The 27,197-nt window shown below is 42.6% G+C and overlaps 1 protein-coding gene across 20 annotated transcripts in view; it reads right to left on the reverse strand.

The window, feature by feature from the left end:
- Window positions 1-27,197, reverse strand: part of LOC118372108 (protocadherin alpha-C2-like) — a 220,161-nt gene that overhangs the window by 101,933 nt on the left and 91,031 nt on the right. The window contains exon 1 of one of the 20 annotated variants that reach the window (XM_052488256.1): window positions 12,200-14,722. The exons of the other annotated variants lie outside the window; for them this stretch is intronic. Coding sequence (XP_052344216.1) covers window positions 12,200-14,596 — 2,397 coding nt within the window. The 5' untranslated portion in view covers window positions 14,597-14,722. Of the gene's footprint in view, window positions 1-12,199; window positions 14,723-27,197 lie in introns of those variants that run through there. 20 annotated transcript variants of the gene reach the window in all.

The raw sequence follows: 27,197 nt of genomic DNA on the forward strand, positions 1-27,197 counted from the left end.
AGAGCAATAGCAGTGCCCATCTTGGCGTTCTCCTTCACTGTGTCTAAGAGTGAAGTCACAGTGAGCTCAGGGGCATTGTCGTTGAGGTCCACCACCTCTACCAACACTTTACAGTGAGCTGCCATCGGTGGCTGGCCTCTGTCCCTCGCCTGCACATGAATCTCAAAAGCAGGACTTTCCTCAAAATCAACCGCGTCTTTAACTGTGATTGTTCCCGTTTTAGAATCGATTTGAAATCTCTCTAATATATGATCTTGGCCTTTAGTTCTAAGAGAGTACACTATTTCACTGTTTGTGCCCTCATCGATATCATTTGCCTTCACATTTATTACTGTTGTTCCTATGGGCACGTTCTCGAAAACACGAGTCTTATACAAAGAGCTACTGAATATAGGACGGTTATCATTGTTATCTAAAACATTTATTTTTATTTCTGACGTGCCAGACCTCGGCGGATTTCCTCCATCAACAGCGGTCAGTGTGAGCTGAATAACGGGCTGTTTCTCTCGGTCTAAAGCTGTCTGCAGCACTAACTCAGCAGACACCCTCTCTCCTCCTTTGTGAATATCAAGAGAGAAATATTCATTAGGACTAAGCTTGTATGTGCTAACAGTATTCATTCCAACATCGCCATCAGAAGCTTCTAAAAGAGAGAATTTCGCTCCCGGTAATGTACTCTCAGCAATGTCCATACTTTGTGACTTTTCAGCAAAATACGGAGCATTATCATTAACATCTAAAATTGTGATTTCTAGACGGTAAAGCTTCAAAGGACTGTTTATAACGGCCTCTACGCTGACTGTACATTTCTGAGCCTTCACACAGAGCTCCTCTCTGTCTATTCTCTCATTCACATAGAGAACACCAGTCTTCAGATTTACCTCGAAATACTTTCTCTTGGACCCGGTGACAATCTGAAACATACGTGACTCCAAATCCTGGACATTGAGGTTTAGATCCTTAGCGATATTTCCCACAGAAGTCCCTGGGTTGACCTCCTCTGAGACGGAATAGGAGAGCTGCCCGCACACCGCTTCCCAGTAACACTCCAGCAACACAAGCACTACATACGTCACAATAGAGCTCCTTCTGTTCGGCAAAGACATACTTCCATCGAACGTTTGCCGAGCATTGATCTAAAAATAGAGAGATCAGCAAAAAAATCTAAGCACAGAATATATGTCTCAAATCCAGCTGAATTACAACATGGTACATATTTGTCCTCCAACTACAGTCTCTCTCGTCTTGCTTCTTTTTGTAACAAAGCCCCGTGAAAGCTCCTCACCCTGTGAAACTGGGAGGGGACTCGAAACTCGAATGTAATATCTCAATTCCATGGTCAACAGTGACGCCACGTGGTAATATTGAAGCGTACACCATATTAGAAAACCACATTATTCAATGACATCCATACACAACTAAGCATTATGGGAACAATACAGCCTAATTGTATGGCAGGATTTACTGAAAATACCGAACGAAACCAAGTTAAGAGGGGAATTTTACAAAGCAGGTTTGAGGAGTTGGCAAGGTAACTTTGGTCAACTGTGAGTTAAATTTGGGATATCCGGTCATCCGAATGTGGCTCACCTTTTTTTTTGTAACAGTATTTTTATTGAAATTTCACAATTTTCACCCATATTAAGAGATACAACAGAGACAAAGCACACAGAACAAAAAGAAAAACAGCCCCCACTTACCCATATCTACGTGCATATATATACACATACATACATACATACATACATACATACACATACATACACACATATACATATACCCATGCATATACACACACATATGCATACATACACGCACGCACACACACACACACACACACACATATACACACCCATACATACGCACACCATTTTCCTCTTCCCGCTCTGTGCTTCTCACCCCATCACCATCATTGCGTCTCTCAATACATACATTTTAAACAAACTTACAAACAGAAATTAAACAAAAGCTCAGTTTAAACCAAGAGGTTAGGTTCCACACATGGAACGTACAGTGTAGTTCTGAAATACATAGATCCCCGCCATTCTAAGAGAATCCTTGCAGCATAATAGCTGATACCTCAGGTTCTAGATAATTTAGATACGGTTCCCATACTTTGTAGAACTGGTCTGTTTTAGAATACAATGTACATGTCAGATATTCCAGAGGCACCCATTCAAATAGTATCTTATGCCAGTCTTTAATAGAAGGAACCTTATCACTAATCCACTGTAAAAGGATGTTTTTCCTCGCTGCTAAGGTAAGGATGTTGTAAAGCCTCCTTTTACAGACAGAAGTAACATGCCTACTAGGGAGACCTAACAGTAAAGAAACTGGGTCCAATTCTAGATCAACCCCTAGGATCTTTTCAATTTCTTGCAGGACACCAGACCAGTATCTTTGTATTTTGGTACATGACCATAAACAATGTGTTAGGGTGCCTGTATCAGTTTTGCATTTAAGACACTGAGGGGAAGAGGAAGTGGGGCTAAAAGCATGTCTGCGATTTGGGGATATATGCAATCTGTGTATTATTCTTAATTGGATTGCTCTAGTACGGTTACATATAGATATTGTTTTTGCATATCTCCAAATGTCCTCCCACATCTCTTTGTCAATAGTAACAGACAATTCTTTCTCCCACACTTGTTTCACCCTCTGTGTGTTGACAGCAGAAAAGGACCTTAAAGTATCATAAAACAGACTTACAGACATTTTCCTTTGTGGGAAAAAAAGCATTCTTTCAATGACAGCCACATCAGGGTTACCAATTAAGGTGGTGCTCTCCAGAATATAATATCTTACTTGTAGGAAGCGGAAAAAGTCCTGCTTTGGGAGTCGATATTTCTCGACCATCTGCTCAAATGACAACAAAATCTTATCAGCGAATAAGTCGTTTAGCCTGCGTATGCCCTTATTAAGCCATAAGTTAAAGCCAGCATCCAGCAATCCTGGGCTGAAATCTGGGTTGTTAAGAATTGGGGTAAGAGCAGAGGTTAGTTTGGACCTTCCCAGGAAGCGTTGAACTGACCTTCATACTTTGAGTGTGTTAAGTGTAACTGGATTATTGCAGTGTCCTTCTACAGACTTGAAACTTCTGAAAAATAAAAGATCCTGTAAGGGGTATTTTGAAAGAGAAGTCTCAATGTCTAACCAAATAGAGGAGTCATCATTTGTGATCCAGTCAGAAATATAACAAAGGTGGGCACACCATTGATAGAACTTGATATTGGGCATGTCCAAGCCGCCCATAGAACTTGGCAGCTGCAATATTGCCATCTTAAGTCTTGGCTTGCGTTTACTCCATATAAAGGAACTTAGCCATCCATTTACATCCTTTATTACCTTATTGGAGAGAAATACTGGGATCATTTGGATTGGGTAAAGTAGTCTAGGTTAAAATGTTCATTTTCAAGAGGGATATTCTACCCAACCAAGAAATGGGGAGAGAGTTCCAGCGCTCCAGATCCTGTCTTATTGTATCAAACAAAGGAACAAAATTGGCTTTGTACATTAGCTGGAATTTAGGAGTTACAGATATACCCAGATACATGAAACCTGAGGGAGACCATTTAAAAGGGAAGGGGGGAGAAGTATTAGGTACAGAATGCAGGCTACCAAGTGGCATAGCCTCTGACTTAGTAAGGTTAATCTTGTAGCCTGAGAATCCGCTGAATAATTCAATAATATTAATAAGAGATGTAATTGAAGTCTCGGGACTAGAGATGAATATCAGGACATACAAGCTTATTTTATGGTGAACATCTCCAATGAGCAGCCCCTGTATAGCAGGCGTTACCCTGATGGCCTCGGCCAGTGGTTCCATAACGAGTGCAAAGAGGAGGGGGGATAAAGGACAGCCCTGTCTGGTACCTCTGTATAAAGAGAAGCTATTTGACCGTAGCCCATTAGTAAGGACAGCAGCCTGAGGATCATCATATAACACTTTCACCCATTTTATAAAGTTGTCCCCCAGACCAAATTTATTTAGAGCAAATAATAGGTAAGACCACTCCACACGATCAAATGCTTTCTCAGCATCTAGGGAGAGCACAAGACCATCCACAGCACTTTGTTGGTAGGCTTGAATTACATTAAGAAGCCGCCTGACGTTGTTGCATGACTTACGGCCCCTAATGAAGCCAGTTTGGTCTCCTTTCACAATTAGTGGCAATGAGTCCTCTAATCTTGTGGCTAGAATTTTAGAAAGCAAGTTTCTATCCACATTCAGAAGGGAAATTGGTCTGTACGAGGAACAAGACTCTGGACGTTTTCCCTTTTTGAGAATAAGTGAAATGTTGGCTTCTCTCAGCGTTTGAGGGAGTTGGTCATTTGAAAATGAGTGGTTAAACATATCACGCAATGGCTCAAGGATCAGGCCATGGAACTCTTTATAGAACTCACTACAAAACCCGTCTGGTCCTGGGGCCTTACCATTTTGCAGATTCTTAATTGCGAACATTATCTCTTCCTTGGTAATAGGGGCATTAAGGAGGGACCTCTGTTCTTCGGAGATAGTAGGGAGCTCAATCTTACCAAAGAAGTTCTCCATTAATTTGGGTGCATCCTTTGCAGCAGTTCTGAGGCATAAAGGTTTGTATAAAATTTCTTAAATGAGTCACTTATCAATTTATTTTCATATAAATGATTACCATCAGAATCAGTAATAGTAGCAATTGACTGAGAGTCAGCCTTCTTTTTAGCTAGGTATGCCAAGTACTTTCCTGGCTTATCGCCATGTTCATATAGCTTTTGCCTGACAAATCTCATTTTCTTTTCAGCGTCCTGTGTTAGGAGAGAGTCTAACGTTGATCTAATGACTGATATTTCCTTTAATAGGGCAGGAGTTAATGTAGTCCTTCTCTTTAGTTCCTAATTCACCCTCTAACATTTTTGCTTTTCCCGCTTTTTCCGTCTCTTAGTAGCTGTGTATGACATAATCAGACCCCTGGCATACGCTTTACAGGTCTCCCAAAGGAGCGAAGGGTTATCTGTTGATTGAGAGTTAATAGAGAAAAATGCTTTAAACACTATTATAAAATATGATGTGAATGTATGGTCTTTAAGAATGGTTGTGTTCAACCTCCAATGTCTTGACCGATTGAATGCCCCGTTGAGTTTTATGTCCAGGATCACCTCAGCATGATCAGATATGACTATGCTTCCTATCCTAGCAGATAAAACAGACTGCAAAGACGTCTTGGGCATAAAAAAATAATCTATTCTAGTCTGACATCCATGAGGTGCAGAGAAAAAAGTGAACTCTCTGTTGGAGGGATGGAAAGCTCTCCAGACATCCGCATACCCCAGATCATCACAAATAACTTTAAGTGACTTAGCTTGAGGAGAGAGTGAAGCTATACCACTGGGAAATTTATCAATAAGGGGGTTCAACAAGCAGTTAAAATCTCCTCCAACCACTGCAGTGTCTGAGATTAATTCTGAAAAGTCTAGAAATGCCTTAGTGAGGAAATCAGGGGGGTGAGCAGGGGGGAAGTAAATATTCATTATGGAAATGTTCTGCCCTTGTAAAGTACCATTAATTACAACAAAGCAACCAAATTTATCTTTCACACAATTCAAGACCTTAAGTGGTAAGTTCTTTTTCACCAGAATTGCTACACCTCTACTTCTGGATGTAAATGATGAGAAAAACACTTGACCAAACCCTCCTTGTTGTAATTTCAGGTGCTCCTTATCATCCAAATGGGTTTCTTGCAACAGGGCAATATCAATATTTTCTTTTTTCAAAAAAGACAATACTTTCTTCCTCTTAATGGGGTTATGGCTCCCTCTAATGTTCCACGTACATACACGCAGTCTGTTACCTGCCATTGTATCTTGACCATTCAATATTCAGACTGGATCCTACTGTAAACGAGGGGTGGTACCTTTTTCCATGTGTTGAACTCTCCTCCATCTCACTGAGCATAAACAAAAAATATGAACCCTGAACTCCAACTATACTAAACCCAAAAATTAAACATGTAAAAATCCAAAAGGGGGTTTTCCCACTAGCTAACATGCAGGGGATTTCAACTCTCCAATGTAGACTCTTAAGTCTGCATTGCCGCTCAATAGCCTCATCCTTTATATATTTGGAAAAGAAAATCAATAGAAGAAGATTGAGGCTCTTCCACCTAAAACCAAGCCTGGGCACCAATATGGGTTCACACATATCTCAGCCTGAGCTATAGCGGCTATTACTTTAGCAAGAAAAATAATAAAGATACGAATATTACTGAGCCGGAGTACGTGAGGACTCACACCACTGTTTCATGATCAGATTCAACCAAAAATAAGCAAAGTTATTCAATGCTGTGGAGGTGCAGAGAGTCAATAAACGCAGCAGCCTCTTCAGGTGTGTAGAGCTTTTTAGGTGATCCGTTGACCATAATCTTCAATGTGGCCGGGTACAACAGTGCGTAGTCCATCTTCATTCTCCTGTGTCGAGCCTTCGCCTCATCAAACGCTTTGCGTCTTCGTACAACCGCTGGGGAGTAATCATTGAAGAATGAGACATTTGGACCTTTATGTTGACTACCAACAGAGCCGAGGGCGTTGATTGGGGCCCGGTATCGGAGCTTGAGAGCGATGGGCTCTGTCCAGCTTCACACGACCAGCCTTAGTGTCCATTTGTAGGTAGCCAGGGATCCATTCCTCAAAGAATTTTACTGAACGTGTCCCTTCAGAATTTTTCGGGAGTCCCACAACACGAATATTGCATCTGTGTCCTCGATTATCCAAGTCGTCAATGTGCTCCGCCATTTCGCGCACCTGTTTCTCAAGTGCTTTTATCTTAGCGTCCATAGATGTAGTTGAAGTTTCCACTGCAGCAATTCTTCCTTCCGCCTCAACAACACGTTTCACAACGCTCTGTATTTCAGCTGAATGGCTTGCTATTGCTTCCAAGACCGTTCTTATCTTAGCATCGATCACTTTAGTAATGTTATCAGTCATCTTTTGAATCATCAGGTCCATTGTGCCTGGGTCCGCAATGGTGTTAGCTTCGCTAACGTTAGCTAGCTCCTCATGCACATCCACAGGGGTGGTGGTTTTGGTCGACTTCTTAGTAGTTCTATTGGGCATGTTGTCGGAGATTTTTGCGAAATAGTCGTCAAGACTCATTATATGGTAACTTATTTAGCCAATTCTACCACTTTTTCAAGCTAGGAGATTAATGTAAGAATATAAATTTACGAATGCCACGAGAGCTCGCTGAAACACTGTGTTCTCTCTACGGCGCCATTTTGTCCCCCCCCCCGTGGCTCACCTTTTAGCCAGGTACATTTATATGGCAACGAATTATTCAGAACTAACATGTTCCGGGGCAGGCTAACTCACGGCTAACTCCACTTCCACTGAATGAAATGACTGAGCCGCAAGTCAAGGACCATTAAATCAGATTCCCTCCCTCTGGCAAAGATTGCGTCATCATCCCTTTCTTTGAGGAAGACAACTTATTAAATATTTTATTAATCAAATGTATTTTTTTCTGTGTTAAAAATAGTAATGTTAAAATATATAACTTTTTTTTGTAATGGCAGAATGGATTTTAAACTTCACGCACACTAACCACGTTTCCATTCAACCATTTCATTACATTACTCATTGTGACGGAGAAGTCCAGTAGCAACACGACTCAGGCTGGTTCGTAGAGTAGCCCTCTACAAGATCATAACTAGACTATTCATCAACCATCTCCCTGGCCACCTTCCCCTGATCAAGCCATGAACTGTTCCTCTCCATATTTGGAGGATGCATGCACTCAAAGACTTGGCCTCTATTGGTTGACCTAACCATGGCCAGGCTACTCATGATGTTGATATGTAAGACTTGGCCTCTATTGGTTGACCTAGCCATGGCCAGACTACTCATGATGTTGATATGTAAGACTTGGCCTCTATTGGTTGACCTAGCCATGGCCAGGCTACTCATGGTGTTGATATGTAAGACTTGGCCTCTATTGGTTGACCTAGCCATGGCCAGGCTACTCATGATGTTGATATGTAAGACTTGGCCTCTATTGGTTGACCTAGCCATGGCCAGACTACTCATGATGTTGATATGTAAGACTTGGCCTCTATTGGTTGACCTAGCCATGGCCAGGCTACTCATGATGTTGATATGTAAGACTTGGCCTCTATTGGTTGACCTAGCCATGGCCAGACTACTCATGATGTTGATATGTAAGACTTGGCCTCTATTGGTTGACCTAGCCATGGCCAGGCTACTCATGATGTTGATATGTAAGACTTGGCCTCTATTGGTTGACCTAGCCATGGCCAGGCTACTCATGGTGTTGATATGTAAGACTTGGCCTCTATTGGTTGACCTAGCCATGGCCAGGCTACTCATGATGTTGATATGTAAGACTTGGCCTCTATTGGTTGACCTAGCCATGGCCAGGCTACTCATGATGTTGATATGTAAGACTTGGCCTCTATTGGTTGACCTAGCCATGGCCAGGCTACTCATGATGTTGATATGTAAGACTTGGCCTCTATTGGTTGACCTAGCCATGGCCAGGCTACTCATGATGTTGATATGTAAGACTTGGCCTCTATTGGTTGACCTAGCCATGGCCAGGCTACTCATGATGTTGATATGTAAGACTTGGCCTCTATTGGTTGACCTAGCCATGGCCAGGCTACTCATGATGTTGATATGTAAGACTTGGCCTCTATTGGTTGACCTAGCCATGGCCAGGCTACTCATGATGTTCAATTGCTTGATTGTTTTTTGCTTTTGAAACGCTTTGAGAATCCTCAAATATATACAGTAAGTATTTTAGCAGATTTCGTGCGTTTTTGATCGTTTTTGTGTGGCTTAATTCGTGTGAAAAGACACACATTTTGTGAGACTTAATTCGTAGTAAAATGCACATTTTTGTGCAACTTCATTCATAGAACAATCCATTTTTTGGGGCAAACTTCAGTTCAATCTTTTGAATTTTTTTATGCAATGCAATTTGGTCTACACCAAATATATATATATATATATATTTTACATATTTAGAGGAATTGACTTTGAGATTGTCACCATGAGACATCAGGAAAATTGGTCTTCTCACAAAATTGTCTGTAGTGTCCGAACGGTTTGGCCTAAAAAAATATTATGACCCATCTATGGAAAGATGAGACTCTCATGAACATGGTGCTCTATGTCCTCCACAAGTGTCAGGAGACTAGTCTGAAGTCGGATACAGGCGATCTGCCAACCTCAGTCTGTAGCGTCGGAACTGTTTGGGCTACAAACTAGCATACTCCTCTATGGAAAGATGAGACTCATGAACATGTACATGTCAGTTATTTTGCTCTAGGACAACCATAGGCCTCACAATACTCGTCTTAAGGTCCCTGGGAACAGTTGTAAAAAGTAATAGAAGTACAGTACCAGCCAAAAGTATGGACACCTACTCATTCAAGGATTTTTCTTTATTTTTACTATTATCTACATTGTAGAACAATAGTGAAGACATCAAAAATATGAAATAAAACATATGGAATCACGAAGTACAAAAAAAGTGTTAATCAACTCAAAATATATTTTACATGTTTGTTTATTCAAAGTAGCCACACTTCACCTTGATGACAGCTTTCCACACTCTTGGCATTCTCTCAACCAGCTTCATGAGGAATGCTTTTCCAACAGTTCTGAAGGAGTTCCCACATATGCTGAGCACTTGTTGGCTGCTTTTCCTTCACTCTGTCCAACTCATCCCAAACCATCTCAATTCAATTGAGTTTAGGTGATTGTGGAGACCAGGTCATCTGATGCAGCACTCCATCACTCTCCTTGGTCAAATAGCACTTACACAGCCCGGAGGTGGGTTTGGGGTCATTGTCCTGTTGAATAACAAATTATAGTCCCACTAAGCACAAACCAGATGGGATGGTGCATTGCTGCAGAATGCTCTGGAAGCCATGCTGGTTAAGTGTGCCTTGAATTCTAAATAAATCACTGACAGTGTCACCAGCAAAGCTCACCCGATGTGAACCACACATGCATAGATCATTCGTTCACCACTCCGTGTCTCACAAAGACGCGGCGGTTGGAACCTAAAATCTCAAATTTAGACTCATCAGACCAAAGGACAGATTTCCACCTGTCTAATGATCATTGCTCGTGTATCAATCACCACCTTCCGGAGACACCTGAAACCCCACCTCTTTAAGGAATACCTAGGATAGGATAAAGTAATCCTTCTCACCCCCCTTAAAAGATTTAGATGCACTATTGTAAAGTGGCTGTTCCACTGGATGTCATAAGGTGAATGCACCAATTTGTAAGTCGCTCTGGATAAGAGCGTCTGCTAAATGACTTAAATGTAATGTAATGTAAATGTCTTGGCCTTATCAAGTCTTTTTCTTATTGGTGTCCTTTAGTAGTGGTTTCTTTGCAGCAATTCGACCACGGAGGCTTGATTCACTCAGTTGCCTCTGAACAGTAATGTTGAGATGTGTCTGGTACTTGAACTCTGTGAAGCATTTATTTGGGCTGCAATTACTGAGGGACAGTTAACTCTAATTAACTTATCCTCTGCAGCAGAGGTAACTATGAGACTTCCTTTCCTGTGGCGGTCCTCATGATAGCCAGTTTCATCATAGCGCTTGATGGTTTTTATAACTGAACTTGCATAAACTTTAAAAGATTTTGAAATGTGGCCTCACGAGTGGCGCAGGCAACTAAGACACTGCATCACAGTGCTAGCTGTGCCACTAGAAATTCTGGGTTTGAGTCCAGGCTCTGTCACAGCCGGCTGCGACTGGGAGACCCATGGGGCAGTGCACAATTGGCCCAGTGCCGTCTGGGTAAGGGGAGGGTTTGTACTATCATGCACTAGCGACTCCTATAGCGGGCTGACACGGTCACCAGGTGTACAGTGTTTCTTCCGACACATTGGTGTGGCTGGCATCCGAGTTAAGTGGGCATTGTGTCAAGAAGCAGTGCGGCTTGGTTGGGTTGTGTATCGGAGGACGCACGACTCTCGACCTTTGCCTCTCCTGAGTATGTACGGGAGTTGCTGCGATGAGAAAAGACAAGCTACCAATTGGATACCACGAAAATGAGGTAAAAAAAAGATTTTGTTTATATTAAGCATTGACTGACCTTCCTGTCTTAAAGTAATTGATGGACTGTCATTTCTCTTTGCTTAGTTGAGCTGTTCTTGCCATAATATGGACTTGGTCTTTTACCAAATAGGGATATATTTTGTTGGCACAACACAACTGATTGGCTCAAACGCATTAAGAAGGAAAGAAATTCCACAAATGAACTTTCAACAAGGAAAACCTGTTAATTGAAATGCATTCCAGGTGACTACCTCATGAAGCTGGTTGAGAGAATGCCAAGAGTGTGCAAAGTTGTCATCAAGGCAAAGGGTGGCTATTTTGAAGAATTCAAATTCAAAAAATATTTTCATTTGTTTCACACTTTTTTGGTTACTACATAATTCCATGTGTGTTATTACATTGTTTTGGTGGCTTCACTATTATTCTACAATGTAGAAAATAGTTTTTTTTTTATGTTGAGTAAAATATTATGAGTAAAATAAGGGGATAACTAATCAAATAAAGACGGTACAGAAAACCTATTTCTTAATAACACAGTCTGCTGAATTTGAAAGATAACTTTTCTTTCATTTCGATTTCGGCAAAAATGAAAACGTGGCTCTGTTTCGCCAATGGATTGAGGTTTCACCATTGTCTCAATAAAGAATTCTGCGTTCGACGAGCCTTGTGCCATATGCACACGCAGTTACAAGCCTGCTACAATTAGCCGCAGGCGGTCCAGCAATATCCACCGTCCAAGTACGGATGAAGCCTGAGCTGGAATGTGAAGCTCACTGAATATGGTTAGCTTTAGAAAACCCTGAATACATCTAGCTTGCTTCATAGCATACCCATCAACTCTTATGCTAAATGATATTTCCGGAAAAACCTGCAAGAGAGGGTGAATCGTTTCCGCACCATGGACAGCGCGTCCAAGTTTCTCTTCAACGTGGGAAAATAGCAAGCAAGTTTAACATCTTAAATAGGCAGTGATATGTCAAAAATGGCACTGTTCATTCAAATAAGATAACGAGGCAAATAACAAAGTTAACCAAAAACATCGAAAATCAAAACAAAGCGACAAAGACATGTTTAGGAAAGGATAGAAGGAAAACGAATTTCTGTGTTAAAACTACAGTTCTTACCTTGTCTTTGTTGGGTGATGTCTGAGTCCTGTTAAACGTGTCATGTCCATTAATACTGATCAGTTCTGCATCTGCAGGTGGATACGGAGCGGGGAAAACCACTACGTCACTCTTCAGTGTGTCTGAGCTGTAACACACGTCATACTGCTGAGTAGATTTAGAGTAAGACCAACTTCCGTCAGGGTGTGTGGTGATCATTGGGGCGCTGTACCTTCTGAAACTGTCCTCTGTCCTGTGGCATTTTACAGCAATTAAACTGATGAGGCTCAGTAAAAATATCACTGACACCGAGGCAATGGCGATCAACAAATACAGGTTTAAATCAGAGAAGTTCTCCTCCTCTCTCGGCACATTTCTTAATTGAGTCCGGATTTCACCTGTACTTTCAACCACCACTACATCCATAGACACAGTCGCTGACAGGGAGGGTTCTCCGTTATCAGAAACCAACACGACCAACGGGTGAGTTTTCAGGTCATTGTCACTCATTCTCCTCTTAGTCCTTAGTTCCCCGGTGCTGGTTCCGATTCGGAAGAGGTTGGTTCCCTTGGGCTCAGAGATGTGATAAGAAAGCAGCGCATTGTAGCCAGAGTCGGCGTCTACAGCCCTGATCTTGGCCACAAAGTAGCCCGCTTCAGCAGAATAGGGAACGTTCTCCATGTTAACGGAGCCGTGCTCAGAATAGGGCGCGAGAATCCCAGGTCTGTTGTCATTCTCATCCAGGATAAAAACGCTCACAGTCACGTTGCTGCTGAGTGGAGGAACACCAGAGTCTGTGGCCTGAACTTTAAACTGGAACGTTTTGATCTCCTCATAGTTAAAAGACTGCAGACAGATTATATCTCCAGTATGAGAGTTTATATTTACCGATGATGATATTGGAACACTTGTATTTAATAACGAATACGTCATCTTTGCATTTTCATCTGAATCTGGGTCAAAAGCAGACATCGTATAAATGACGTCTCCTACCGGACCGTTCTCTTTCACATAAACATTAATCACGGGTTCTGAGAATCGAGGAGCGTTGTCATTTACATCAGAAACGTGTATAGTAATAACGCTGGTGCTGGAGAGAGGCGGGGTCCCTTCATCTGTAGCTGTGATGGTGACATTATACTGAGAAGCGCTCTCTCTGTCCAGAGGCCCGTCGACCACCAACGAATAATAGTTTTTATAGTTTGTCTCCAGTTTAAATGGGACATTATTCACAATATTACAATTCACTATTCCATTTTTGCCACCATCTTTATCGAGGACAGACACGAGAGCAATAGCAGTGCCCATCTTGGCGTTCTCCTTCACTGTGTCTAAGAGTGACGTCACAGTGATGTCAGGGGCATTGTCGTTGAGGTCCGCCACCTCTACCAACACTTTACAGTGAGCTGCCATCGGTGGCTGGCCTCTGTCACTCACTTCTGCACGGATCTCAAAGGCAGGACTTTTTTCGAAATCTATATGCCCTTTAACTGTGATTGTTCCCGTTTTAGAATCGATTTGAAATCTATCTAATATATGATCTTGGCCTTTACTTCTTAGCGAATACACCATTTCACTGTTTATGCCTTCATCGACATCAGACGCATTCAGAGTGATTACTTTTGTCCCTATTGCCACGTTTTCGAAGAGTCGAGTCTTATACAACGAGATACTAAAAACCGGAGCGTTATCATTGACGTCCAAAACATTAACTACAATCTCTGATGTGGCCGACCTCGGTGGGTTGCCACCATCAATGGCCGTCAGTGTGAGCTTTATAACAGACTGTTTCTCTCGGTCTAACGCTTTCTGCAGCACTAAGTCAGCAGACACACTTTCTCCTCCTTTGTGTATATCAAGAGCGAAATATTCATTAGGGCTAAGCATGTATGTACTAACAGAATTCTTACCCACATCCTCATCATTTGCCTCTGCTATGGCGAATCTCAAGCCTGGTAATGTACTCTCTGCTATATTGATACTTTGTGATTTTTCAATAAACGACGGAGCATTATCGTTAACATCTAAAATAGTGATTTCTAGACGGTAAAGCTTCAACGGACTGTTTATAACGGCCTCTACACTGATTGTACATTTCAGAGCCTTCAAACAGAGCTCCTCTCTGTCTATTCTCTCATTCACATAGAGAACACCAGTCTTTAGATTTACCTCGAAATACTTTCTCTTGGACCCGGTGACAATCTGAAACATACGCGACTCCAAATCCTGGACATTGAGGTTTAGATCCTTAGCGATATTTCCCACAGAAGTCCCTGGGTTTACCTCCTCTGAGACGGAATAGGAGAGCTGTCCGCACACCGCTTCCCAGTAACACTCCAGCAACACAAGCACTACATACGTCACAATAGAGCTCCTTCTGTTCGGTAAAGACATCATTCCATCGAACATGAGCCACATATAGATCCGAAGAGATGAAATTACATTTAAAACAATCAAGATTTTGAAGAAGTTATTTGTCAAATTCGGATGCAATTGTAGAAGGTAGAAACAGACTGATCTTGATGCCGACTTTTCGCTCTCTCGTCCTGCGTCTCTTTGTAACAATGCAGCAAGACATGTTCTCACCCTGTGAAGGCGGGATGGGCCTATTAATAACGTCCGTGATCATTTCTCACACTAACGGTCAACAGTGACACCAAGTGGTGAAAAATGTGACATACTCCAATCATGAAGCGTAGAAATGTAATTGCCTGCAAAACCAGCAGATACGGTGTATTATGCATGTTCCACCAGAGAGCACGAATCCAATTATCAAATCCAAACACTTAACAACACTGAACATGAATTTCTGAAAATGGGGTGTATCTTGTAGGCAAAATGTAGTTCTAGCTTTCAGCACCACGGACAGCACTAGCAGCCTATGCAGTTAAAAACTTAGTCAAGTTGCTGGGAAAAACATGTGTGTGTGTGTGTGTGTGTGTGTGTGTGTGTGTGTGTGTGTGTGTGTGTGTGTGTGTGTGTGTGTGTGTGTGTGTGTGTGTGTGTGTGTGTGTGTGTGTGTGTGTGTGTGTGTGTGTGTGTGTGTGTGTGTGTGTGTGTGTGTGTGTGTGTGAGTGTATGTGTGTTTTCGCATAATCGGCAATAATAGTAATTCAGAGTTACTGTATGTAGGCCATGATAATGAGTAATACACTCCAACCAACAGCAGGCATTAAACCCTTATGGATGACTTAAGTATATTTATATCTCTCTATCTCTTTCCCCTCTTCTATCCCCCTCTCAGGAGCGTAAGCCTGAAGTAGGAAGGTGTGGTGACACCTATCTATCTAGCTATCTACATTCCCAGTGACAACTATTCCATTTCTACCCAATATAGCCAGTAAGGCACCTTGGCTTGCTATTAATGGAAGGCTGACTGTAACTTACTGTTATATCATTACTAGTGATCTGTAATACTGTAGGGTACATAGGCACAACACTGTATGTGTCTAACTAAGAACATGTACAGTACCAGTCAAAAGTTTGGACACACCTACACATTCCAGGGTTTTTCTTTATTTGTACTATTTTCTACGTTGTAGAATAATAGTGAAAAAATCTAAACAATGAAATAACAAATATGGAATCCTGTAGTAACCAAAGAAGTGTTAAATATATTTTAGATTCTTCAACCCCAAATCAGATGATTCTGCACTGTGTAGGAGATCATGTTGAGTGTGTGTGTGTTAGGGCTGCATAACTAATCAAATTCACACAGAAATCACATGTTGACATGTACAATATCCATATCCATCCTCCTAGTCCTAGTTCTATTTCTAGTTCTAGAACTTTTTCAACAGGACAATGACACAACACACTTCCTGGCTGTGTAAGGGCTATTTGACCAAGAAGGAGAGTGATGGAGTGCTGCAACACATGACCTGGCCTCCACAATAACCTGTCCTCAACCCAATTGAGATGGTTTGCGATGAGTTGGACTGCAGAGTGAAGGAAAAGTAGCCAACAAGTGCTCAACATATGTGGGAACTCCTTCAAGACTGTTGGAAAAGCATTCCAGGTGAAGCTGGTTGAGAGAATGCCAAGAGTGTGCAAAGCTGTCATCACGGCAAGGGGTGTTTACTTTAAATCATCCCAAATATAAAATATATTTAGATTTATTTAACACTTTTTTGATTACTATATGATTCCATTTGTATTATTTCATAGTTTTGATATCTTCACTATTATTATACAATGTAGAAAATAGTAAAAATAAAGAAAACCCTTTGAATGAGTAGATGTGTCCAAACCTTTGACTGGTACTGTATGTCAGTATACCAGGGAGGAACATTCGATAAATAGACAACAACCTCCCACTACTCTTTACCCCTCTTGCATCCCATCTCCTCACTCTATCGCTTTTTCTCTCTATATATATATCACACACACACACACACACACACACACACACACACACACACACACACACACACACACACACACACACACACACACACACACACACACACACACACACACACACACACACACACACACACACACAAGCTGATGGGCATAATTGTTTTCCTGCTCATTGATGCAGGACCGGTTGTGGTCTGCTCTATCAACAGATTTCTGGGTATTTTGGTGTATTTTTTTGTATGTTACACTGTATCTCCACAGAGACAGTGGTTAGGAGTTTACGGACGTTTGGTTATGTATAATCCAAGGATTAGGCCCCGAGTGCAGAGGCTCTTGTCCCATTTCCATTCAGTTGGAAACATGAAAGATGATTTGAAATATTAATCATCATCATATTCCGAAGTCATAATCTTCTTCTCCCTATGCCCAATAGAAATAATAACTAGGCAGGTCTGACCCCATCAGAGGATTTCTAGGTCACAATAGGAGAGACCAGAGCAGACACATAACAGTATGGGCCTACATGCACAAGAATTAGTCATTCTTGCACGTACGTAATGCTCTCTCTGTTACAAACACACACACACACACGGGCTGCACGATATGGGCCACTATTTTAAAAACCAAATATTGCAACTAAGATTTGGCTTGCAATGTGGATCAAAACATTTTAGTGAACTATTGGAATCCTAGGACTAGGACTAGGACTAGGACTAGGACTAGGACTAGGACTAGAACTAGGAGGATGGATATGGATATTGCACATGTCAACATGTGATTTCTGTGTGAATTTGATTAGTTATGCAGCCCTAACACACACACACTCAACATGATCTCCTACACAGTGCAGAATCATCTGATTTGGGGTTACGGCTCACAGTCTACTGAACAGCCTGTTGAACCCCGACCCTGGCTGAGTCAAAATTACTACTTTTACAAACTACTCTAACAAATTCACAGCTAAACTGAACTACACTACATCTTCAAAAGTATATGGACACTAATTATTCCTCCTCCACCAAACTTTACAGTTGGCACTATGCATTGGGGCAGGTAGCGTTCTCCTGGTATCTGTCAAACTCAAATTTGTCCGTCGGACTGCCAGATGGTGAAGTGTGATTGATCGCTTCAGAACACGTTTCCACTGCTCCAGAGTCCAATGGCTATGGAAACCCATTTCATGAAGCTCCCGACGAACAGTTCTTGTGCTGACATTGCTTCCAGAGGCAGTTTGGAACTTATGATATGATTTGTACGTGTTACACGCTTCAGCACTCGGCAGTCTCATTTTGTGAGCTTGTGTGGCCTACCACTTACCGGCTGAGCCATTGCTGCTCCAAAACATTTCCAAGTCACTGAGCACTTCAGTAAGGCTATTATACTGCCGATGTTTGTCTATGGAGATTGCATGGGTGCTCAATTTTATACAACTGTCAGCAATGGGTGTAGATGAAATAGCCAAATCCACTCATTTGAAGGGGTGTCCACATACTTTTGTATATACAGTGGCAAGAAACAGTATGTGAACCCTTTGGAATTACCTGCACTTATGCATAAATTGGTCATAACATTTTATCTGATCTTCATCTAGGTCACAACAAAAGACAAACACAGTCTTCTTAAACTAATAACACACAAACAATAATATATTTTCATGTCTTTCTTGAACACACCGTGTAAACATTCACAGTGCAGGGTGGGAAAAGTATGTGAACCATTGGATTTAATAACTGGCTGACCCTCCTTTGGCAGCAATGTCCTCAACCAAACGTTTTCTGTAGTTGCGGATCAAACCTGCACAACAGTCAGGAAGAATTTTGGACCATTCCTATTTACAAAATTGTTTCAGTTCAGCAATAATCTTGTCTGGTGTGAACTGCTCTCTTGAGGTCATGCCACAGCATCTCAATCGGGTTGAGGTCAGGACTGACTGGGCCACTCAGGTTGAGGTCAGGACTGACTAGGCCACTCAGGTTGAGGTCAGGACTGACTGGGCCACTCAGGTTGAGGTCAGGACTGACTGGGCCACTCAGGTTGAGGTCAGGACTGACTGGGCCACTCAGGTTGAGGTCAGGACTGACTGGGCCACTCAGGTTGAGGTCAGGACTGACTAGGCCACTCCAGAAGGCGTATTTTCTTCTGTTGAAGCCATTCTGTTGTTGATTTACTTCTGTGTTTTGGGTCGTTTTCCTGTTGCATTACCCAACTTCTGTTGATCTTCTATTAGCGGACAGATAGCCTAACATTCTCCTGCAAAATGTCATGATAAACTTGGGAATTCATTTTTCAGACGATGATAGCAAGCTGTCCAGGCCCTGAGGCAGCAAATCAGCCCCAAACCATGATGCTCCCTCCACCAGACTTTACAGTTGGGATGAGGTTTTGATGTTGGTGTGTTGTGCCTTTTTCCCTCCACACAGTGTTGTGTTCCTTCCAAACAACTCAACTGTAGTTTCATCTGTCCACAGAATATTTTGCCAGTAGCGCTGTGGAACATCCAGGTGCACTTTTGCAAACTTTTTTTGGACAACAGTGGCTTCTTCCTTGGTGTCCTTCCATGAACACCATTCTTGTTTAGTGTTTAATGTATCGTAGACTCGTCAACAGAGATGTTAGCATGTTCCAGAGATTTCTGTAAGTCTTTAGCTGACACTCTAGGATTCTTCTTAACCTCAGAGCATTCTGTGCTGTGCTGCTGCAGTCATCTTTGCAGGACGGCCACGCCTAGGGAGAGTAGCAACTGTGCTGAATTTTCTCCATTTATAGACAATTTGTCTTACTGTGGACTGATGAACATCAAGGCCTTTGGAGATACTTTTGTAACCATTTCCAGCTTTATGCAAGTCAACAGTTCTTTATCTTAGGTCTTCTGAGATCTATTTTGTTTGAGGCATGGTTCACATCAGGCAATGCTTCTTGTGAATAGCAAAATCTAATTTTGTAGGGCAAGGCAACTTTGACCAACATCTCCAATCTCGTCTCATTGATTGGACTCCAGGTTAAGTGTCGCCTGACTCCAATTAGCTTTTGGAGAAGTCACTAGCTGTAACAGTTTCCTTTAGGTGAAGTCACTAGCTGTAACGGTTTCCTTTAGGTGAAGTCACTAGCTGTAAGGGTTTCCTTTAGGTGAAGTCACCGGCTGTAATGGTTTCCTTTAGGTGAAGTCACTAGCTGTAACGGTTTCCTTTAGGTGAAGTCACTAGCTGTAACGGTTTCCTTTAGGTGAAGTCACTAGCTGTAAGGGTTTCTTTTAGGTGAAGTCACTAGCTGTAACGGTTTCCTTTAGGTGAAGTCACTAGCTGTAACGGTTTCCTTTAGGTGAAGTCACTAGCTGGAACGGTTTCCTTTAGGTGAAGTCACTAGCTGTAACGGTTTCCTTTAGGTGAAGTCACTAGCTGGAACGGTTTCCTTTAGGTGAAGTCACTAGCTGGAACGGTTTCCTTTAGGCGAAGTCACTAGCTGGAACGGTTTCCTTTAGGTGAAGTCACTAGCTGTAACGGTTTCCTTTAGGTGAAGTCACTAGCTGTAACGGTTTCCTTTAGGTGAAGTCACTAGCTGGAACGGTTTCCTTTAGGTGAAGTCACTAGCTTTAAGGGTTTCCTTTAGGTGAAGTCACTAGCTGGAACGGTTTGCTTTAGGTGAAGTCACTAGCTTTAAGGGTTTCCTTTAGGTGAAGTCACTAGCTTTAAGGGTTTCCTTTAGGTGAAGTCACTAGCTGGAACGGTTTCCTTTAGGTGAAGTCACTAGCTGTAATGGTTTCCTTTAGGTGAAGTCACTAGCTAGAACGGTTTCCTTTAGGTGAAGTCACTAGCTGGAACGGTTTCCTTTAGGTGAAGTCACTAGCTGGAACGGTTTCCTTTAGGTGAAGTCACTAGCTGTAACGGTTTCCTTTAGGTGAAGTCACTAGCTGTTACGGTTTCCTTTAGGTGAAGTCACTTGCTGTAACGGTTTCCTTTAGGTGAAGTCACTAGCTGGAACAGTTTCCTTTAGGTGAAGTCACTAGCTGGAACGGTTTGCTTTTGGAGAAGTCACTAGCTGGAATGGTTTCCTTTAGGTGAAGTCACTAGCTGGAACGGTTTCCTTTAGGTGAAGTCACTAGCTGGAATGGTTTCCTTTAGGAGAAGTCACTAGCTGGAACGGTTTCCTTTTGGAGAAGTCACTAGCTGGAACGGTTTCCTTTAGGTGAAGTCACTAGCTGTAACGGTTTCCTTTAGGTGAAGTCACTAGCTGGAACGGTTTCCTTTTGGAGAAGTCACTAGCTGGAACGGTTTCCTTTTGGAGAAGTCACTAGCTGGAACGGTTTCCTTTAGGTGAAGTCACTAGCTGGAACGGTTTCCTTTAGGTGAAGTCACTAGCTGGAACGGTTTCCTTTAGGTGAAGTCACTAGCTGGAACGGTTTCCTTTAGGTGAAGTCACTAGCTGGAACGGTTTCCTTTAGGTGAAGTCACTAGCTGTAACGGTTTCCTTTAGGTGAAGTCACTAGCTGTTACGGTTTCCTTTAGGTGAAGTCACTTGCTGTAACGGTTTCCTTTAGGTGAAGTCACTAGCTGGAACAGTTTCTTTTAGGTGAAGTCACTAGCTGGAACGGTTTGCTTTTGGAGAAGTCACTAGCTGGAATGGTTTCCTTTAGGTGAAGTCACTAGCTGTAAGGGTTTCCTTTAGGTGAAGTCACCGGCTGTAATGGTTTCCTTTAGGTGAAGTCACTAGCTGTAACGGTTTCCTTTAGGTGAAGTCACTAGCTGTAACGGTTTCCTTTAGGTGAAGTCACTAGCTGTAACGGTTTCCTTTAGGTGAAGTCACTAGCTGTAACGGTTTCCTTTAGGTGAAGTCACTAGCTGTAACGGTTTCCTTTAGGTGAAGTCACTAGCTGTAACGGTTTCCTTTAGGTGAAGTCACTAGCTGTAACGGTTTCCTTTAGGTGAAGTCACTAGCTGGAACGGTTTCCTTTAGGTGAAGTCACTAGCTGGAACGGTTTCCTTTAGGTGAAGTCACTAGCTGGAACGGTTTCCTTTAGGTGAAGTCACTAGCTGTAACGGTTTCCTTTAGGTGAAGTCACTAGCTGTAACGGTTTCCTTTAGGTGAAGTCACTAGCTGGAACGGTTTCCTTTAGGTGAAGTCACTAGCTTTAAGGGTTTCCTTTAGGTGAAGTCACTAGCTGGAACGGTTTGCTTTAGGTGAAGTCACTAGCTTTAAGGGTTTCCTTTAGGTGAAGTCACTAGCTTTAAGGGTTTCCTTTAGGTGAAGTCACTAGCTGGAACGGTTTCCTTTAGGTGAAGTCACTAGCTGTAATGGTTTCCTTTAGGTGAAGTCACTAGCTAGAACGGTTTCCTTTAGGTGAAGTCACTAGCTGGAACGGTTTCCTTTAGGTGAAGTCACTAGCTGGAACGGTTTCCTTTAGGTGAAGTCACTAGCTGTAACGGTTTCCTTTAGGTGAAGTCACTAGCTGTTACGGTTTCCTTTAGGTGAAGTCACTTGCTGTAACGGTTTCCTTTAGGTGAAGTCACTAGCTGGAACAGTTTCCTTTAGGTGAAGTCACTAGCTGGAACGGTTTGCTTTTGGAGAAGTCACTAGCTGGAATGGTTTCCTTTAGGTGAAGTCACTAGCTGGAACGGTTTCCTTTAGGTGAAGTCACTAGCTGTAATGGTTTCCTTTAGGTGAAGTCACTAGCTGGAACGGTTTCCTTTGGAGAAGTCACTAGCTGTAACGGTTTCCTTTAGGTGAAGTCACTAGCTGGAACGGTTTCCTTTAGGTGAAGTCACTAGCTGGAACGGTTTCCTTTAGGTGAAGTCACTAGCTGTAACGGTTTCCTTTAGGTGAAGTCACTAGCTGTTACGGTTTCCTTTAGGTGAAGTCACTAGCTGGAACGGTTTCCTTTAGGTGAAGTCACTAGCTGGAACGGTTTCCTTTAGGTGAAGTCACTAGCTGGAACGGTTTCCTTTAGGTGAAGTCACTAGCTGGAACGGTTTCCTTTAGGTGAAGTCACTAGCTGTAACGGTTTCCTTTAGGTGAAGTCACTAGCTGTTACGGTTTCCTTTAGGTGAAGTCACTTGCTGTAACGGTTTCCTTTAGGTGAAGTCACTAGCTGGAACAGTTTCTTTTAGGTGAAGTCACTAGCTGGAACGTTTTGCTTTTGGAGAAGTCACTAGCTGGAATGGTTTCCTTTAGGTGAAGTCACTAGCTGGAACGGTTTCCTTTAGGTGAAGTCACTAGCTGGAATGGTTTCCTTTAGGTGAAGTCACTAGCTGGAACGGTTTCCTTTTGGAGAAGTCACTAGCTGGAACGGTTTCCTTTTGGAGAAGTCACTAGCTGGAACGGTTTCCTTTAGGTGAAGTCACTAGCTGTAACGGTTTCCTTTAGGTGAAGTCACTAGCTGGAACGGTTTCCTTTAGGTGAAGTCACTAGCTGTAACGGTTTCCTTTAGGTGAAGTCACTAGCTGGAACGGTTTCCTTTTGGAGAAGTCACTAGCTGGAACGGTTTCCTTTTGGAGAAGTCACTAGCTGGAACGGTTTCCTTTAGGTGAAGTCACTAGCTGTAACGGTTTCCTTTAGGTGAAGTCACTAGCTGTAACGGTTTCCTTTAGGTGAAGTCACTAGCTGGAACGGTTTCCTTTTGGAGAAGTCACTTGCTGTAACGGTTTCCTTTAGGTGAAGTCACTAGCTGTAACGGTTTCCTTTAGGTGAAGTCACTAGCTGTAACGGTTTCCTTTAGGTGAAGTCACTAGCTGTAACGGTTTCCTTTAGGTGAAGTCACTAGCTGGAACGGTTTCCTTTAGGTGAAGTCACTAGCTGGAACGGTTTCCTTTAGGTGAAGTCACTAGCTGTAACGGTTTCCTTTAGGTGAAGTCACTAGCTGTAACGGTTTCCTTTAGGTGAAGTCACTAGCTGTAACGGTTTCCTTTAGGTGAAGTCACTAGCTGGAACGGTTTCCTTTAGGTGAAGTCACTAGCTGTAACGGTTTCCTTTAGGTGAAGTCACTAGCTGTAACGGTTTCCTTTAGGTGAAGTCACTAGCCAAGGGGTTCAAATACTCCTTCAATTACTTTTTCCAACCTACACTGTGAATGTTAAAATAATGTATTCAATATCGACAAGAAAAATACATTAGTTTGTGTGTTATTAGTTTAACCGCAGCATGTTTGTCTATTGTCTATTGTTGTGACTTAGAAGATCAGATCACATTTTATGACCAATTCATGCAGAAATCCAGGTCATTCCAAAGGGTTTACATACTTTTTCTTGCCACTGTAAAGCGTACGAAGACACAGCTGAATTACACTCCCTTAACCAAGGAATCTCAAGCAGAAGAGATGCTTTCATATCCCACACCTTCACATGCACAAGTCCTAAAAGACAATAATGAGTGTGTGTTGTGGCGTTGTAGTCGTTCACCAGGGAAAAGGGATTTCATATCTACTCAGCACTTAGTGACCTATCAACATTCCAATATAGCCCTGCCTCGTGGTTATTTAATTGTGTCAGGAGGGTAAGTGCCTTCATATAATGTCATCAACTTATATAACACTTTCAAAAAATCTCAAAGTGCTTTAAAGCACAAAAAAGAAAAGTGATTTAGAAAAACAACATCCTAACAACATCACATCTTAACTTCATAACTTCATTACATCAAGACATCATGACATCATAACATCCTAACAACATCACATCATGACATCATAACATCATGACATCATAACATTGTGACATAATAACTTCATTGTCACGTTCTGACCATAATTCTTTTGTGTTTTCCTTGTTTTAGTGTTGGTCAGAACGTGAGCTGGGTGGACATTCTATGTTGTGTGTTTAGTTTGTCCGTTTCTATGTATGGCCTGATATGGTTCTCAATCAGAGGCAGGTGTTAGTCATTGTCTCTGATTGGGAACCATATTTAGGTAGCTTGTTTTGTGTTGGGGTTTGTGGGTGGTTGTTTCCTGTCTTTGTGTTCTCTGCACCAGATAGGACTGTTTCGGGGTTTTGCCACGTTTGTTATTTTGTATTTGTGTAGTTGTTCACGTTATCGTCTTTTATTAAGCATGTTGAACACGAACTACGCTGCATCTTGGTCCTCCTCTCCTTCTCGCTTCTCCTCCTCAGACGAAGAGGAGGAGGAAAACCATTACAATCATGACATCCAGACATCATAACATCAAGACATCAAAACATCCTAAAATCATGACATCATAACATAATGACATAACATCATGACATCATGACATCATGAGATGGACAGTCATTAGAAAGTTCATGGTTTGAGTGGTCATCTGAGGGAAAGGCAGGCAGCATGGTCTCATCAAGGTGCCTCGCTGTCTCTGTCTTTTCCGTAACGTTAGCTATATACTATCATTGCTCTTTAAGTAAATGTTAGCTGACCCATATCTGGCCATATCCATCTCTCCCACTGACCCACTCTCAGTGGAGTCCGACCTCAAATAGAGCATATGCTCAGTAGGGACATGCGGTGTGAAATTGATCATTCCTGAGGTGTGAAATATGCGGATGTCATAGAACAACGGCATAATTTCCTCCTCTCTTTGCTCACTATACTGCTGGGATGGGAGGATCGGCAGAGGGGGCAATGAAACAATTAGATAAAAAGGAGGCTTGCACACAAGCAAAAACACAAACACCCCTACACAAATACACACATACATGAATATTCAGTCTCCTCAATTACACTGGAATTCTGCTGCATGGAAGCACCCTGACTATTCCTCATTATGCAACATGTCCAGAGGGTATGATAACCGAATGCTCTACATTATTAATAACTAGTAAACGGTTGGTAAATAAAGAGACTGTCTGTCTGTCTGTCTGTCTGTCTGTCTGTCTGTCTGTCTGTCTGTCTGTCTGTCTGTCTTATTAACCAGGAGGGGCAGGGAGAGAGAGGGAGCAAGAAGGTGGGTACCAAGGGAGATTTCTTTCGAGGGTGTTGATGTGTGTAGCCTATGTGTTTGTGTGTGTGCTTGTGTGTGTGTGCTTGTGTGTGTGTGTGTGCATATGTGTGTGTGTGTGTGTGTGTGCATATGTGCGTGTGTGTGTGCACCTGTGCGTCTTGAAATTAGAGCATGTCTGGGAGGAGAAGGGGATGAGTAGCCTACTCATGTTTATTTATTTTTTAACAAAAACCCATTGTTTCATACTGTTGAGTGAATGGGCATTTACTCTCTCTGTGTGTGTTAGTGTGTATGTTTCTGCTTGAGTGTGTATGTTAGTGTGTGTTTTAGTGTGTGTGTTAGTGTGTGTGTGTGTGTGTGTGTGTGTGTGTGTGTGTGTGTGTGTGTGTGTGTGTGTGTGTGTGTGTGTGTGTGTGTGTGTGTGTGTGTGTGTGTGTGTGTGTGTGTGTGTGTGTGTGTGTGTGTGTGTGTGTGTGTGTGTGTATGTTAGTGTGTGTGTTAGTGTGTGTGTTAGTGGGTGTGTTAGTGTGTATGTTTCTGCTTGAGTGTGTATGTTAGTGTGTGTGTTAGTGTGTGTGTTAGTGGGTGTGTTAGTGGGTGTGTTAGTGGGTGTGTTAGTGGGTATGTTTCTGCTTGAGTGTGTATGTCAGTGTGTATGTCAGTGTGTGTGTCAGTGGGTGTGTTAGTGTATGTGTTAGTGGGTGAGAGAGTGGGTCTGTGTTAGCACATGAAGGAGGGGTGGGGAGCTCTGTTAGCAGAACAAGGGAGTTTCTCCTCCTCCTCTCCTCCTTCTGCACAGCTCTCTGGTCTCCGTGGTAACCACACCTCACCATGAGGGAGCGGGGGCTGAGGACATGCGCACACACACTCAAACACACACTCAAACACACAGTAACACACACACATGGCTGAAGGCTTATTATTAAAAGGCTGCTGAGAGCATGAATGATAACACAAGTCCTTCTGGATCTCCTCCTGCTTTCTGCACAGCTCTCCCATTCAGAGATTCCTATCTGCTTCGGTTCATATTCACACTGCCCTGTCATGTCTGAGCAGTGAGTACAAAGCATACTCCCCACGATGTGACACCCAAAGAAACACACACACACACACACACACACACACACACACACACACACACACACACACACACACACACACACACACACACACACACACACACACACACACACACACACACACACTGGGTTGCTGCTGGCTTGCTCATGCATTGATATTGTAGCGCAGCAGCATGTTCACTGTGAGAGCTAGCAGCTCCCATCTCCGTCACCACACCCCCACAGAGAGTCTGACCTTCTCACTCGGCCTGCCCAGCTCCCTGCACCCTCACTGGGCCAAGGCTCCAGAGACCTCCCCCTATCTGTGGTAACACAGACCATACAGTGACCATATCCCTTTATGAGGACAGATAATGATACAGACACACACCACGTTGTCTATGTATTGCTATGGTAAGCACAGTATAGGGAGCAGCATCTATGCCATACACCTATGTGATGCATCTCTTTAGTACCATGCCTCCCTTATGGACAAGACCAGACAAAGAAAAACCCATTCTGTAGCACATAGTAACCCGTCTTCCACAGCTGTATGCCTCCTCTGTGTGTGCTTCCTGCTGTAAGATCAGTGCGGCAGATATACAGCCTCCTGTAGGCTTGTGTAACAGACAGACTATTACAGTCCTCTGTAGGCTTGTGTAACAGACAGACTATTACAGTCCTCTGTAGGCTTGAGGAACAGACA

The sequence above is a fragment of the Oncorhynchus keta genome, chromosome 30 (genome assembly GCF_023373465.1).
Source record: "Oncorhynchus keta strain PuntledgeMale-10-30-2019 chromosome 30, Oket_V2, whole genome shotgun sequence".
In the NCBI taxonomy this organism is placed as follows: Eukaryota; Metazoa; Chordata; class Actinopteri; order Salmoniformes; family Salmonidae; genus Oncorhynchus; species Oncorhynchus keta.